Here is a 14,859-nt window from a genome sequence, read left to right on the forward strand (position 1 = left end):
CCAACACAATAAAGATGTGGGCCAAGCCCAGCCCAGCCCAATTCCAAACCGCCTGCGTCGCCCGATGTGTATACGTGGCAGTGAGAGGCTTGAATCGACGGAAGTTTGTGTAACGGAAAATCTCTTTTAGGGTTTGGAGTTGTTTAAAGCGATTCTTGCAAATCTTACGCGATTGTTAGATGAAAAATCTTTATAAAAAGCTTCTTAAGACGAAAAAGGAATGGAGAGGTTTCTTGCAGCAGCATTTTCTTCTATCTGATCTCCTTTGCAACCCACTTCTCTCTGGGTCTTCTTTTATTTTTAATTTTTCTCTTTCTTATTCGTTAATGGTTCTTCGAATTGATAATTAAAGATTTATTATCCGTGTTTTTTCATTTTTTTTTTTAATTTCCAGAATTGGGTTTGGATCTGAGTATGGAAGGAAGAGTGCAGATGATGTATTTGTTAATTCTTCACTTTGAACCGATTGGGGTGCAAATGCATCCCGATTTGAAGATGGTTATTGCTAGAAAGCTGATGCACTCCTCGCCCTACTTCTACTCTTCTCGTCTGTTCCTGGATATCTTCGTTTCTCTTTTATTTAATTATTTTTTCTTTCTTTATTTATTGGGGATGAAGAACATTCTGTTTCTAATTAAATTAGATGGTCAACGAGGATATAAATAATTCTATCGAGAGAGATCGGCTTAATTATCTATTTATCTCTGTTCTCTAGGTTTTAGCTTCCTCTCAGCTAGATGATGTGGGGTTTGATTTTATTTTATATCGAAAAAATAAGTCAATTTGTTCCAGAGAATCTCTCTATCAGTTACCAAGCTGAGAAATTTTAATTTTTCCTTCTGGAGACACCAGGCGAGATTGTCTCTGCAATTAAGCACCCCTTTCTCTGATTCTTTATTCCCCTTGTTCGTCTGAACACTCAGGACCACACCCCATAGTGAACTTTGATATAATCGCTCAGTGGTTCTCAAGGCTGGAAATCTCAATGTGACTGTTTGGTCTTTGATGAGTTAAAAGCTTCAAGAGATGAACACTATTAGAGAGGTGATCGGATCTTATTGCCATTCTACCAATAGGAAGGTGGTTCAGTAGGAATACAAGAATACCATATAGGAGTGGGCCATCGAAGTATTTGGGGTTACCTTCTGTAATCGGCATCAGTAAGGTTCGTGTGTTTCACGAGCTAAATGAAAAGCTTGCCTGGCGGTCGAGTTAGGGAAGTCCTATCTCAAATTATATACACTTCCTATCACTTCAAGCTACCCAAAGGAATCCACAAGAACGGAAGTCCTAGATTAAGCCCTGTAATCCCTCAAAAATTTCTCATATCCCACTTACATAGATCAAATTTTAGGGGTACAGGTTGTGGTTGAAGGTGGCTGTGGGTTTCAAAGAGAGCAATACCTGCAACAAAGCATTGTTGGCTAAATCACAATCGAAACTCTGAAACAACTCTCGTTCAAACTGGGGTTCTCCAATTCTGGGGAATTCCCATCATGGGATTAGCAGAGTTTGTTCATTGCTGAGAGGTGCTCTGGCAGGGGCTCCTTCTATTCGGAATGGTCCTTGGCTCGAGTCAGATTTTGAGGATGATAAGAGTCTCCTCTGACTGGGACCTCTGCCTTTGGAGTTTGTGACAGAATTGATTGAGAACTCGATCTCCTACAGTCCTACTGAAGTAGCTACAACGATTTTATGCATCAACTTTCCATCCTTTCAAATCAAGATTATAACCAGGTTAGGGTGTCAAAACCTAACATGAACCGTTAAAATTCGAACTGTTAAAACCGGACCGAATCGGCACAAATTGAAGCTTAATGGGCTGTATTTGGGCTGAACAATCTCAGCCCGCAATGGTTCGGGCTGGGCCAGGGCGGCCTGTGTGTGGTCGCTAGCCCGAACCGTTTAACCCGAAACCAGCCCAAACCCGAACCAGCCTGTTAAACCCGCTATAAAGAAATAAAATAACTTAAATTTAAATGTAAAAGACAAGAAAACCCCAAATATTTATTTGTTTTCCTCAATTGTTTTGCTTTGGGATATGCAAACAACAAGCTTGTCAAAGCTTTTGCCATTTAGAAGATAGGCTTAGTAAATATTTAGCAAGTGTATTATCATTTGAAAATCTTTTTATGTTTTATTTTGATCCATTTTTACAAGGGTTAAGAAGGGGGAGGAAAATAAGCAGAGACAACTCATTAAAATTCATCAAAATGCTAGCTTTCTTTTTGTATAATAAGTTCTATAAGTTTTATTTCTTTGTAAAAAAAAAAGGTTTTTGGTTTTGAATACCCAACACAAAAGACTTGGAGATAACTTAATATTTATATGTGTTCACATACTCTTGATAAATTTCACATATCAACAAAGTACTCAAAACACGCCGTTAGTAAACCTGAACCCAAACCGTTAGTAAACCCAATTCTAAACAGTTAGCCCAAACCGTTAGTTAGCCAGAACTCAAATCGCACCGGCCCGAAACCATTATTTTCTTAATGGGTCGTGTTTGAGCTGAGTGTTTTTCAGCCCGAAACTGTTAGGCCCGGCCTGAAACCGACCCACCCCGAACCGTTGACACCCCTAACCAAGTTTAATGAGTCCAGATCCTCTCCATCCAATCCAACTGCATGCGTTCTCCTTGGTAATTCAAATTCTCTCCAGGCAGGCCGTGTGAGAGTTGGGAAAAAATGGGCACAATGCCTGCCCAGATGGACAGAGGATCTGAACTCATTCATGGAATGACAGGCAGTGGGGTGGAAAAAAATCTGTACCCAGTTAACGTGGGATGAGGTAAAGGACTGTGTGTTCCTGGTCAAGATAGCATATGAGACGTTAAACAGGAAAGCCAACAGAAACCTTGATGCTCAACCGTTTTCATCCAGTTTCTCGTATTGGAGTACTGTAAGTCAAGAAAAGTGGAGAGAGATTTGGGGTGTTCTTCAAAGATTGATTCTTTTCTTGGCAAGGAAACGATGAATCCACAACTCATGTTCTCCTTCATCGTCCTTTCACCCAAACAATGTAGTTCAGATCTCTCCTCACCATTAAAAGCGCATATACCCAGAACATAACTTTTCAAGATTGGTGGAAGGCATGAAGGCAAGTTACAGAGCTATCAAGGAAGGACCACAAGGAATTGATAGCCTACTGCAGCCTTATATTCTGCCGACCTATGGGCAGCAATAAATGAATTGGCTTTCGGGTGTAATGAATGGAGCAGAGGATAAATCCTGGATATGATAGCTAAGAGCTTTTGAGGAATATAAGAATTCTGAGACTCCACAGCAAGGTCAAAAGAAGCCAAACCTCCACCAGAGGATACAACAGTGCCATTTTCATAGTCAAATCTTCCTGTGTAACCAATTTTTCAGTTCAATAAAGTCCCCATAATTCTTGAAATTGAACTTTCTCTTGGCTTCTGCCTCGATGCACTCCTACAGTTTTCCTTATAAAATTGGATTATTACAAAACCCAGTCCACATCACTGTGAACAGTGGCTAATTTATTCCTAATAAAATTGGTTATTACATAACCCAGTCCACATCACTGTGAGCAGAGGCTAATTTACTAACATAGGCTACAAACTGTAAAATCAAAAGCACATTAGGATTACAAGAAGCGTGGATTAAACCAAAATAAATCCAGCTGAACAGGATTTAAGCAGAAAACAATGTTCTACAGCAATGTTCCAATAAAACAGATTGCTTAGAACCATTCTAATTCTTTGAAACAATGGGCAAAAGCATGCACAATGATGCTGCTTATTGTCCGCATCCAAAAGACGGACTGTCTTATTCATTAACTTGCTAAATTATATCTTCGGGATCACCTTCATCCTTTAATATTTTGGTTAAGGTTTCCATCCTCTTCCCTGGGAGCAAAAGTTTTCCTACCAACAAGCTTGTTACCTCTTTGAGTAGAAGATGAGAATGTGGAATAGTGGTTCTTCACGCTAGAAATATCAAACAACTCCATGAACCTTTGATCCGAAACCCTAGCTTTAGCAGCTGCATATCGCTGATACTCATCAAAGACTGAAGACAGACACCATCGTTGCAATTTTCGTAGGCACCCAACCAGACAACCAGTCCGGTGCTGAGTCGAGCAGAAAGATAAAACCAATGAACACAAAGTTCTAAAAGGTTCAAAGTCCAGAGACAGGGAATAAAGAGACAGACTAATGTGCTAACCTTTCCCCGCTTGCAATGGATTAAAACTGGATGGTTTCTAACATCTGCAAAATGCAGATTGCATCAAAAGCAAAGATGGAAATAAATCACTGAATGGGCCAAGAGAATTAAACCGCCAACTACTTAAGCATTTATAATACCAAGGACAACTTTGAGTGCTTCACGAATCATATCCTCTGGAATGTTTACAAAAGGTTCCTGCATCCAGAATATTAGTTAGGAACATGATAGATTACCAAAAAATTTCTCCTGGAGCATAATTTGCTGAAGTTAAATAAGGGGAAAAACATGCATAAAAGGAATACAAATGGGAAAAGAATTAAAGAAAAGAAAAATACTGAAAAATCACATAGGCAAAGATACATAGGACCCCTGCCTGCTTCGGTAGGCCTTTATACTTAGTCACCATTAATTTTGAGAGTTATCATTTTATGTATGTATTTGTCAACTTTATTGATGTTGAAAAACTCTCCAAATACTTTTCATGTCATTGCACCACCTGAAGACAGATGACCTAAAAAACCCAACAAATCCCTGAATGGAAATTATCTATCATCACATAATCACCTTAAGTACTACTACCAAAGTATTCTGCAGTTGTGCTCTAGGCCAGCAAGAAGCTGTTGACTAAATAAGTCATGCCTATTAATGTTTTTCTTATATTCAGTTATTTTCTAAATGCATTCTGGCTAGGGGTGCAAATGACACATTGTCACCAAGACACATTACCCGTCCTGTAATGCAAAGGTTTGGTGTGCAAAAATTTATTGGCTAGACTCCACCAACCTTGACCTGTGAGACTCCACAGCTATGTGATTAGTTGATTTGCGTCCTTCAATGGACAGCAAATTAGGTTGACAAAAAGTTGATAGGATTGTTCAGTTCTGGGAAAATACAACCTGAATCCAAATGTAGCCAGCAACAATCAAGACTATAGGTTTTCCTATCTGGCCACGAGGAAACAATGTTGGAAAAGAAACACAATTCACCATGACTTGATTTTGCCAGGCTATATGGAGGTACCTTGTCATAAGAGAAGGTAAGTAACTTGATACAGGTTTACGGCACACTTTCTACTTGACAACAGGAGAAAACAGTAAACCACCAAGTTAGTTAAAGGGAACATAGATATACTGAAACACAATACATACTTGTATTGGTGGAAAAGCACAATCGCACTTTGGAAAGAATATCCACAGAAGGAATCATTGTCAGAAGTCACACTCCAACCTATTTGACAATAACAAGGCTGAATGGATATATCAAACTCCAAGGGAAACTATTAGGAAGCACATTAAAATTCTTCTTCTTCTTCTTTTTAATAAAAAATAATAATAATAATAAATTAAATAAAAAAATCTTTGCTGGGGTGGGGGTGTTTAGGGTTGGGGAGAGATGGACGCTGGGAAAATGATGTGTGCTTTTATGCTGCACACAAAACATGAAATCTATGTTACTGCAGTAGAATATGTTTATGGAAAAACTGTACTCAAAGAATTGCTTAGGAAGAATCACAGGTACAGGATGTGTGATGCCTCACAAGGAAGGTTGTGGGCTCAAATCTCAGTTGAGGTATCCAAAGGAACTTTCACACAAAGAAAGAGAAAGGGATCAGTTAAAGGGTGGGACTTGCAAAGCAGATGCGACAAGGACGGTGATGATAAGTGGCTTGCCTCACCAATTAGACAGCTTCAAGATGTGATATGGATGGGCATAGTCTCACCAACTGTATATCTTAGTGAGAGACGCCATGTAAGCCCTTGCATTTTTTGGCCTCCCAACTAACTCTTGTCAGTTAAATGAAACATTTTCTATAACTTATCATTTTTAAGGCCATATTTATAGTTTATAAATAAGCAATTGACATCTTCAACGCTCGTCATTCAAAGTGCATAGTTTGTCCTATAACACCTAATTCTATAACAACTGAAAATCATCTATTAGAAAAATCATGAGGTAGAAGACATCCATGTTAACTTTCAGAAATATTTTGAAGATAAAAAAGGCAATATAAAGGAGTAAATTATCTTCTCAAATCTTCAAAGGGACAAGCAGATTGAAGAGTTTATATAGTGAATGCTACAGCTAACTTGATAAGGTAGTTTTCTTTCAGATTAATTTTGCAATGAATTGTCAAAAGCTAAAAGGAAAACTAAAATTTCAGTCTCCACAAAATCATTCACCAGGCGTTCAGTTAAGAACTTAACTACAATATAAGCATAAGCAATAGGATGTACAAGAAATGGAAATAACCTTCCTGCATCCTGATGTTCTTCTGATAAAATATCTAAGAAAAGGTTGAAACTTCAACTGGAACAATTGAGGAGTAGGCAGTATACTAGGCAGTTAATATGTAACCCAGGGGTCTGGGGACATCTGGTTAGTCACAAATGGAGTCCCAACAGAAAGGTATGAAGCCTCTAATACAGTTTGACGTGTGTCAAAAGAAAGGTACAGGTATTTAACTTTATACAATAATAAATACATACAGGTGTTCCCATAAGTATTTTGTTGAAGGTCAATACAAAAATGTACAGGACCTAGAACCGGAGTGAAATGTTTTGTTGATAAGCAATTAACACACACACCAAAAAAAAAGTAGAGAAACAGCATCCATTTCAAAATAGAGGATGTTATTTACCCGGAAAACAAAATAGTGATGGTATCTCGGGTTAATGGTAATCTTGGCATCCATAGAGGATTCCACCATGTCCAACCAAAAAATGCCTGATAAGCCAAAACAAATACAACTGCAGTAACATGGAAACGGGACTGTAAACCAACAAGAAGGCATGATATGGGCCCTAGCTAGGAATCAAATCATTGAGAGGATGTGAAGGCAATCCCTAGAAAATGGCAAGGTGAATAAAAATGGGGAGGCATCTTCGTTTAATATGGATTGAACTCTCAAGCATGAAATTTTGAGGTTACAAATGACTTACAATGAAGCCGAGTACACTGGGGGTTGTACTAGCTAGATAACAAGAAAAATGCTACAATACTATGGAATGGAATAGGAACATGACTCAGGACCAGAAGATTCAAATAGACATGCTAAGTAGGGATCCGGAAGACAGTTAGGACAAGTTATTTTAACAGGAACATGATCGTCAGTTTCTGGAAAAATATTTGGATGCTGTCCATTAAGCTACATCCACTTCACAGCCATAATTTCAACTGAGCAGACATGACAACCATGTGAGGAGAGGTGCCCGAATAAGGCTTACAATACAGGGCAGGACTGGAAAAGATAGTCTATCAAGTGTTCAAGGGTCAACCGCTCCTCGAATTGTTGAGACTTTTGCATGAATACTAACATTTAACAGAGTTTTCAACCCCCGTGTACAGAAGAGGAAGAACAGTCTGCAGATCTGTTAGCACAACGAGATACTTTAAATCGATTTAACAACATTATGCTTGCCTATGGTGGAGGGCTGGTGAGGAGAAGAGAGAAGCCTTGAGGAAATCAGAGTTCCAGGGGAAGAAGAATGCATGAGAAAGTGGGGAGGGAGAAGAATGCACTAGCGCCACCACACTAGCTACTCAAACCAAGATAGTCAATTCATTCTCTCTAATCTGCTCTAGGAACATAGTTTTACCTTGGCATCCCAGCAGAAGTTTAGGAGTCAAGGTGCTTGGCACCTTCATATCAAAGTGCTGTATAATTTTATTTACCGTTATATATTTTTTATTTTTTTGTTATGTGCCTATTGTGTTGTTTACATTATCAATGTACACTACTCAATCACCTAAAAGGCAGATATAACACTGCAACCCTCGATCCCTGCTCTAATTCTCATCAGTCATCACCAGTGACTCTGGCAACCACGTAGATTATCCTGTGTCTTCCCTTTTCAGATTTCCTTTTTCTTTTTTTTTTTTTTTTTTTTAGGGAGGCGGTTGTTGCCTGTTGGTGTGGTTTGTTTCCCTTCTCCGCCTCATTTTTCCCATTTGTTCTTCTCCTGTAGTTTCTCCCTCCCTTTTTCTTCTTGTATTCCTTCTTTGTCTTTAGAGTGGCCGATGGCTGTAATTCTGTGGTATGTGATTTGTTATTAAAATTTGACTTCTGCAACTGTCAGTATATGTCATCTAAATTTTTTTCATTTTGTGATTACATAATCTGAGATTATTGACTTTTTTTGTTTCACTTATTTGACTTCATGTTGTAATGGCCTTAATTTGTTGATTTTTGTTTATGATGCATCTCATGGCTGAGAATCCAGAAGAACATGGAGATCAGTATAAGATTGTTCCCACTAGTGAATCACTTGAAAACAGTGTAAAGAAAGTAAGCAACAGGTGCTTGGTGAGAGCAAGAGGACTCCTAAAAAGTTGAGGGAACCATTCATGGTTCGGGCATCTGCAACTAAAGAAATTACCAATGCTAAGAGTGCAAGAGCGCATCCTTAGGTGACATGTAGTGGTTATTTGATATAACAAACCTTATCCATACATGCTAACACTTATAAAAACAATATGCAATTATAAGCCATAGATAATATTCTTGACTAAAAAGGGAATTTCTCACACAATTCTGCACTTCTACAAAGTTATTGTCATTTAGAAAATATTTATTTTCTTGAAATGATTGGCTGAGGAATTTTTGTGGCACGTACATAGATTTATAGCTATAGTTTTTCCTTGGTAAGATGGAACAAGGTTGTCCTGCCAAGAAAGAGACAGTATAGGCAAGTGATGTTCCAAAACTTAAGGCTCTGATAGAGTTGGGGTAACCTGGGTGGAAAGTGATAATTAGCAATGGGCCATTCAGCCATTAACTTCAAATACCCAACAAATGCTATAATATAGGAAAACCTAAAGACAAAAAAAAAAAATATAGTTCAAGAAAGACTAGGAACTATGGAACAGATCCACAGAGAAGAAAGAACATAATGCCAATGAAAAAAAGGGAGATGCAGGAAATAGAAAAAAACTGTCTACATGTATTCTGAACTTTTATGAATTGATAACCACTTCAGAAATGAAACCATGTCCAAGTTAAACTTCTAATCCGCATAAACATGACTTTTGAAACAGGAGAGAATGTTCATTTTAGTTACAATCATCTCCATACAAATCTTTCTTTTCACCTTTGGAAAATTCATTTAACACTCATCCCAAGGAAGAAAAGTAATTGTTAGAACATAAAGAAGCAATAAACATCATCATGTCTCCTACCTTCAATCTGCCAGGGAACATAACTTTAAATGCACAACATTAAAGGGGGGCGGGGTAACACAACATCAAAGACAAAATCCCTTTTTTGGGGTATTTACACTTCTTAGTCAAGCTACATTCTGCAGTCTTCAAACAGTCACATAACATTCATGAGAAAATCAAACCAGGGATCTGGGTCACTGCTTTGGTAAAATCACCTCTGCAACACCAATAGGGTAAGGGGAAAGTACAAGCAGTCTTTCACTAAGAGACATATGGTTCCTCCAATGAAGATAAAGGTAATCTCCAACGTCCAAAGTCATTATAGATTCACTTTGGCATCCTATATCATTCCAAATTCATTATATGTCCATGCATTCCATGCCACAAAGACCTATCTATGGCCCGGCTATACCTGGGGCAAACTTCAAAACTAAGCTGAATGAACTTTTGGCTCTCATCTAGCATTCCGAATACTAGAAATAAATAGTAAATAATAGATACAATGTACAAGTTCCGACTTAGACATCATATCATCTTATGACCATTATGTAGCCTTATAACCACAGAAACACCATACATGAAACCATGCATTGTGTCTGAGATCATTATCCAATGACATAGATACACACATTAGTAGTCAAAAATTTTCATATCACAACCCCAATATCCTTGCCACCTAAGAAAGCAGCAGGACTAAAAGAAATGAAAGGGATGGTGTCGCAGATGATATATTATACTTATAAAAATGAAAAAAACCCATGGATAAGTTCTATTTCTCATTGAATATACTCATGAACATAAAGAGTAACAATTTGTTGGCTTCTTTAATTCCCCTTCCATCATTAATTTCCTCTTTCTCCAAAGAGAAGCATTCAAGTGCTTGGATCAGTAATAGGCCCACTGGATCACTAACCTAAGGAGAAAACCTTTCCAACAAATCCATGTCTTTCCAATTGGTTTTCTGATTTACTATAAATCATGTCGTCTTCAAGGGAACCGGCAAAAGGGACAAGCAAACCATTATTGGTCCAACAATGAAGCAACTCCAGTTCACCACCTGGATCAGTAGCTAGTAAGATGTACTTGTCTAAATTTACCATGTTCAAACAGATGCAGAAAAAGAAATCACAAAAGTAGTATATCAACAGCAAGATGCCATTTGGAATAGCCTCCAATCAGGCATTTACTATGATTTATTTAATATTTGAATATCTGTCATCGAAGAGAGAATTGACATGGCCAGACACCAACAACCTTGAGAATCGAGACAAACCCCAATCAAGATATTAGCTCCATGATTAAAATCTCAGCTAAGTTAGGCCATAAGCAGATAGAAATATTCATAGAAAATCTATTTATACCTAGAAACTACAAAATATCAATTATTACCATAAAAAACAAAGAAAAAAAATTGCTGAATATTCGCATGGCCCTTCCATCCAAGACATAGGAGCCTGCAAAATTAACCCACCCCTGTGAAATAAAAAAAAAAAAAATAGATTCATAGTGACTCCTTAAGTGTGCTTTCATTGGCCCCCATGCTGGTCTTGCCAAAAAGAAAATATCAACAAGTTTGTTCTTACAAGAGAACATGCCACATGCATTTGTGATTATAAGTCTATCGCACTGGAAGATCCACCAATATATTCCAAATTGGAGGCAAAATATCTATAGACCCAAAGTAAAAAGCTCGCAAAGTAAGAGAAATAGCAAATTGATATTAGTTTCTTAGAGCATGCGAAAATACTGTATAAGCCTGAGGGAGAAATTGAGGCAGCTAGACAACTAAACATGTACTTCTTCCATGAGTTTCTACCAAGAAATAGCTCTTCCACAGGTTTCTACCAAAACATAACTCTTCCACAGGCTTCTACAAAAAAATAATTCTTGCACAGGCATCAATTTAAAACTTCTTAGCGGTTACTGCCACATCACCCTTTTCCTTGTTCTGATGAGAAAGTTAAAGTACCGAAGACTTGATGTTATTGTAGCAAATAAGTAAAAACCAAAAGAAAACTCTCTTTCTCATATGATGAGGAAAGAAGTACAAATGCAAGAAATGACCATTTAATCAGCATTAGAATATCAGAGAAACTTAAGACACCAGATTTCAGATCCGATTGTTAAGCTAATAGAACGAGAAGTGGTAACTAGTCAAGCTAAATGATTCATGAGCAGCGAAGACATATCAGACATAGAATTACAAAACACAAGTTTTGCAGCTTTATTTACATGACTCTCTAAACATCGTTTCAGCAATGTATTTTGGCTTATCACTAGTTGCATTTCTTCGGCTCACAGCATTAGCCAGATTCATATCAGTCACGCACATTTCACAGACTCATATAGCAGTACCAGAGCCCTCAAAATACCCGAATTATACTGAAAAGTTTGATTAACGCGGACAAGTCGCGGTACCTTAATTCCTAATTCTCTAATGCTCAAAGTTCTCTAAACATGCATGAGATACCACCGGCACACAGATAGGGAAATTAAATAGAAGCAAGTTTAGCCAACTGCATGAACTTCAAATGAAGAATCCAAATCGATAAAGCATAATAGATTGTGAATCCCAACTCAATAGAAGAAGAAAAACAATACCTTGTAACCTTCGATCCCGAACTGGAAAAGTCGAATCCCGTTAGACTTAAGAAATTCGGTGTTAGGATCTGGATAAGGCTCGGGACAAAGACATCTATACAAAAGCACCAGCAAAAACCCTATTCCATTAGGATTGCCACATACAACGTATTTTAATTGTAAAACCAGAAGATGGAAAAAGAGAGAGAGAGAGCGAGAGATGAAACTTGAGAGATGTCGAATCCGACTCACATGATAGAACGAAGGCCAAGAGTCTGTAAGAAGGAAAAGTTAGCGGTATCGGGGAAACCGGACCTGAAGACGCCATTATCGACCATAGCGAAGTTAAGAGGCGGAACGAACAATTCTTCTCCCTCTCTGTCCATTTCTGCAACGTTGAGCGGAATTTGAGGTTCAGATGTCAGCTCCAACTCTATCTCTTCGTCCACTGCAACATCATTAGCTCTACACATCTCTTTCCCGACCGGCTCAACTTTCATTACTTTCGCGCCAACAACTGAATAGACGAGAGAGAGAGAGAGAGAGACGAAGAAGAAGAAAATGGGGACAGTCAACAATGAGGAGAACTGTGCTGTAGAAGACGGTATATATACACGAGGATCAAAGCCAACCAACAAATGATACCCAGAATCTCAACGGATCTTCACTCTTCTCACCTTTATTCTGTATCTCCTCTTCTCCTCCTTTTCCTTTTTCTTTTTCTTTTTTTTCTTTCTTAGGATTCAATAGTTCAATTCAAAGCACGAAAAAGTTAAAACCATTTGCAGAAAAGTTTTGAATTTGCTTAATGCCCACAGCGCGTGGTCAAGTTCAATGACTGAGACGGCACAGAGAGAGAGAGCGAGAGAGAGCGAGAGAGAGAGAAAAGGGCACTGTACTCATCCAGAGAGAGAAGAAAGCGAAACCACGAGATACAGGGCGTTTGGTAAAAAAAAAAAAGAGAGAAGGAAAAGGCGAAAAGGAAGAGAAAGGTTACGTGTACACGTTAAAGCCAACTTGGCTTCGGTGGCGCAGCCGCCTCTTGTACGTTTCCTTCGGCGGTTCCTTCCACGCTGAGAGTGAGATTAACACGTGTTGTTTCAGGCCACTGGACGTTAGCCTGCTCAGATTTCGATCTCACACGTGTGATGTCCATGGTAGCCTTCCAAAGCAGTGGTCCCACCTTATTGTACTTGGTGTCAAAAGAAGGCGACTTCGGGTGTATCGGTTTTTTGTCGAGTTTAGTCCATTCGTTTCGTTCGCTCCGATGCTCCGCTGTGTTTACGGAAGCGGCAGCAGCAGCAGGCGCGCCGAGGGCCTGACTCGCCACACACGAGGCCACGGGGGAGAAAGATAAGGGTAAGATGTAAATAATGATGTTTAACAGAAGGGGAAAAAATACAAGCAAGTCCCTCATAACCGATATCAAAAACCTCCACACCGGACGTGCTCCTCTCTCGACCGAAAGCCGACCGCGAAGATAAGCCACCACAAAAAACGAAATCTAACGGAACAGGAACGCCTGGACCAAAGAGAAAACAAGAACCAGATGCAAAAACACAGAACGGCAGAAACAAAGAGGAAGGCACTGCAAAAAAACACAGAGACAAAGAAAGGAAAAACAGAACGAAACGACCGAACGACAGGGAGAAGGAAAACAGAGACAACCCGGAACCGAGGGACCACGCGGCCAAGCCGCCCGAAGGTCAGCCAGGGAACCAGGATGTTCTTGCCAGGTTGGAGCAAAACCGACCGAAAGATTTAACCTGTATTTTCCAGAACGATTCCCTGGAGAAGAACGCGAGAGGGTGAAAGACGCACAGGAAAAAACCGACAGAAAAGGAAGAAGGTAGGGTTCTATTTGTAAATTTGATAACTATTAATCTTTTAATGTAAAATTAAGAAATTTATCTTTAATTTTAAACCGTTAGATTTTTGGAGGAAAATCCAGGCGGTCAGCTGCTGGCAGCAGCAGCTGCCGCAAATAAAAATCCGTGTTTTACTGACCGTTTCTTCAATCACACAACAAGTTCAAATATATTTACAGATAAAATAGACAAAAAATAAAACCCAGCTGAATCCCACTCTTGTCATTTGGTTAAAAAGCATTAAAAAGACATTGTTGAGAAGATGATCCACACTGAAGTGATAAGTGGCCTTCCATCTAATAGGATTAAAATAAAAAAGTGTTACTATAGAGTTGGTAGATTGATAAGATCCATACTTCTCAGTGGAGAGGTAATTGGTTTGACCATTACGGAGGCAAAGCTCTCCCTGAAAATATAATTGAAGTACGCGCAAGTTGGCCCGAATGAACCTCAGATACAAAAAAATGACTTTAGTTCAAAACCTTTGACCATTAGCATCTCCCCCACATTTCTTATTTTCTTTAGTCTTATCAACCAGTCATAGTGAATGGACCCAATAGGCCTAAGGAGGAGGAAAGAAGGTGTGGTAAGAGCAGAAATTCTTCCTCATTATTTTCTTGGATTTATTGTCTCCTTGAACCCCTAATCCTTGTGATGGATTCCATAATGGCAATAAAAACGTATTTACATTAAATAACATATATTACATTAATTTTATTTATGGAAAATTAAATCAATTCAACAATAAAAAATTATCAGACATTTTTTATAAGTAAAAGAAGTGTAATTGGTCTAAACTACCTCGTACCAAAAAAAATAGTCTAAATTACCAAAGGGTTGATTTAAATGCAATATTGACAAAGGGTTGGTTTAAATGCAATACTGACGCCACCATTATCAAACAAAGTTAAATTGCTACGTGGGAAGAATTATTAGCGCTACAGTGGAGCTTTATGAGGGGATTCACAAAAAATGTACGATGTAATGAAGTTCTAGAAGCTGAACTTTTGGCATTGAAGGAATGATTAGACATTGCTCTCAATATATGGGCATGACCTATT

The 14,859-nt window shown here is 38.5% G+C and overlaps 1 protein-coding gene across 1 annotated transcript; it reads right to left on the minus strand.

Annotated features, from left to right (window-relative positions):
* Window positions 1–3,061: 3,061 nt before the first annotated feature.
* LOC149002828 (inositol diphosphatase DSP4-like) lies at window positions 3,062–12,821 on the minus strand. The gene is made up of 5 exons (XM_089137088.1): window positions 12,183–12,821; window positions 11,952–12,045; window positions 4,331–4,388; window positions 4,191–4,234; window positions 3,062–4,095 (listed from the first exon to the last, which is right to left on the minus strand). Exons 1-5 carry the CDS (start codon window positions 12,428–12,430, stop codon window positions 3,832–3,834), a joined length of 708 nt encoding a protein of 235 aa, XP_088993214.1. The 5' UTR covers window positions 12,431–12,821; the 3' UTR covers window positions 3,062–3,831.
* Between the last annotated feature and the right edge of the window lie 2,038 nt (window positions 12,822–14,859).

This window comes from Hakea prostrata, chromosome 10, assembly GCF_041222555.1.
Source record: "Hakea prostrata isolate BN-2017 chromosome 10, UWA_Hpros_2, whole genome shotgun sequence".
Taxonomy (NCBI): domain Eukaryota; kingdom Viridiplantae; phylum Streptophyta; class Magnoliopsida; order Proteales; family Proteaceae; genus Hakea; species Hakea prostrata.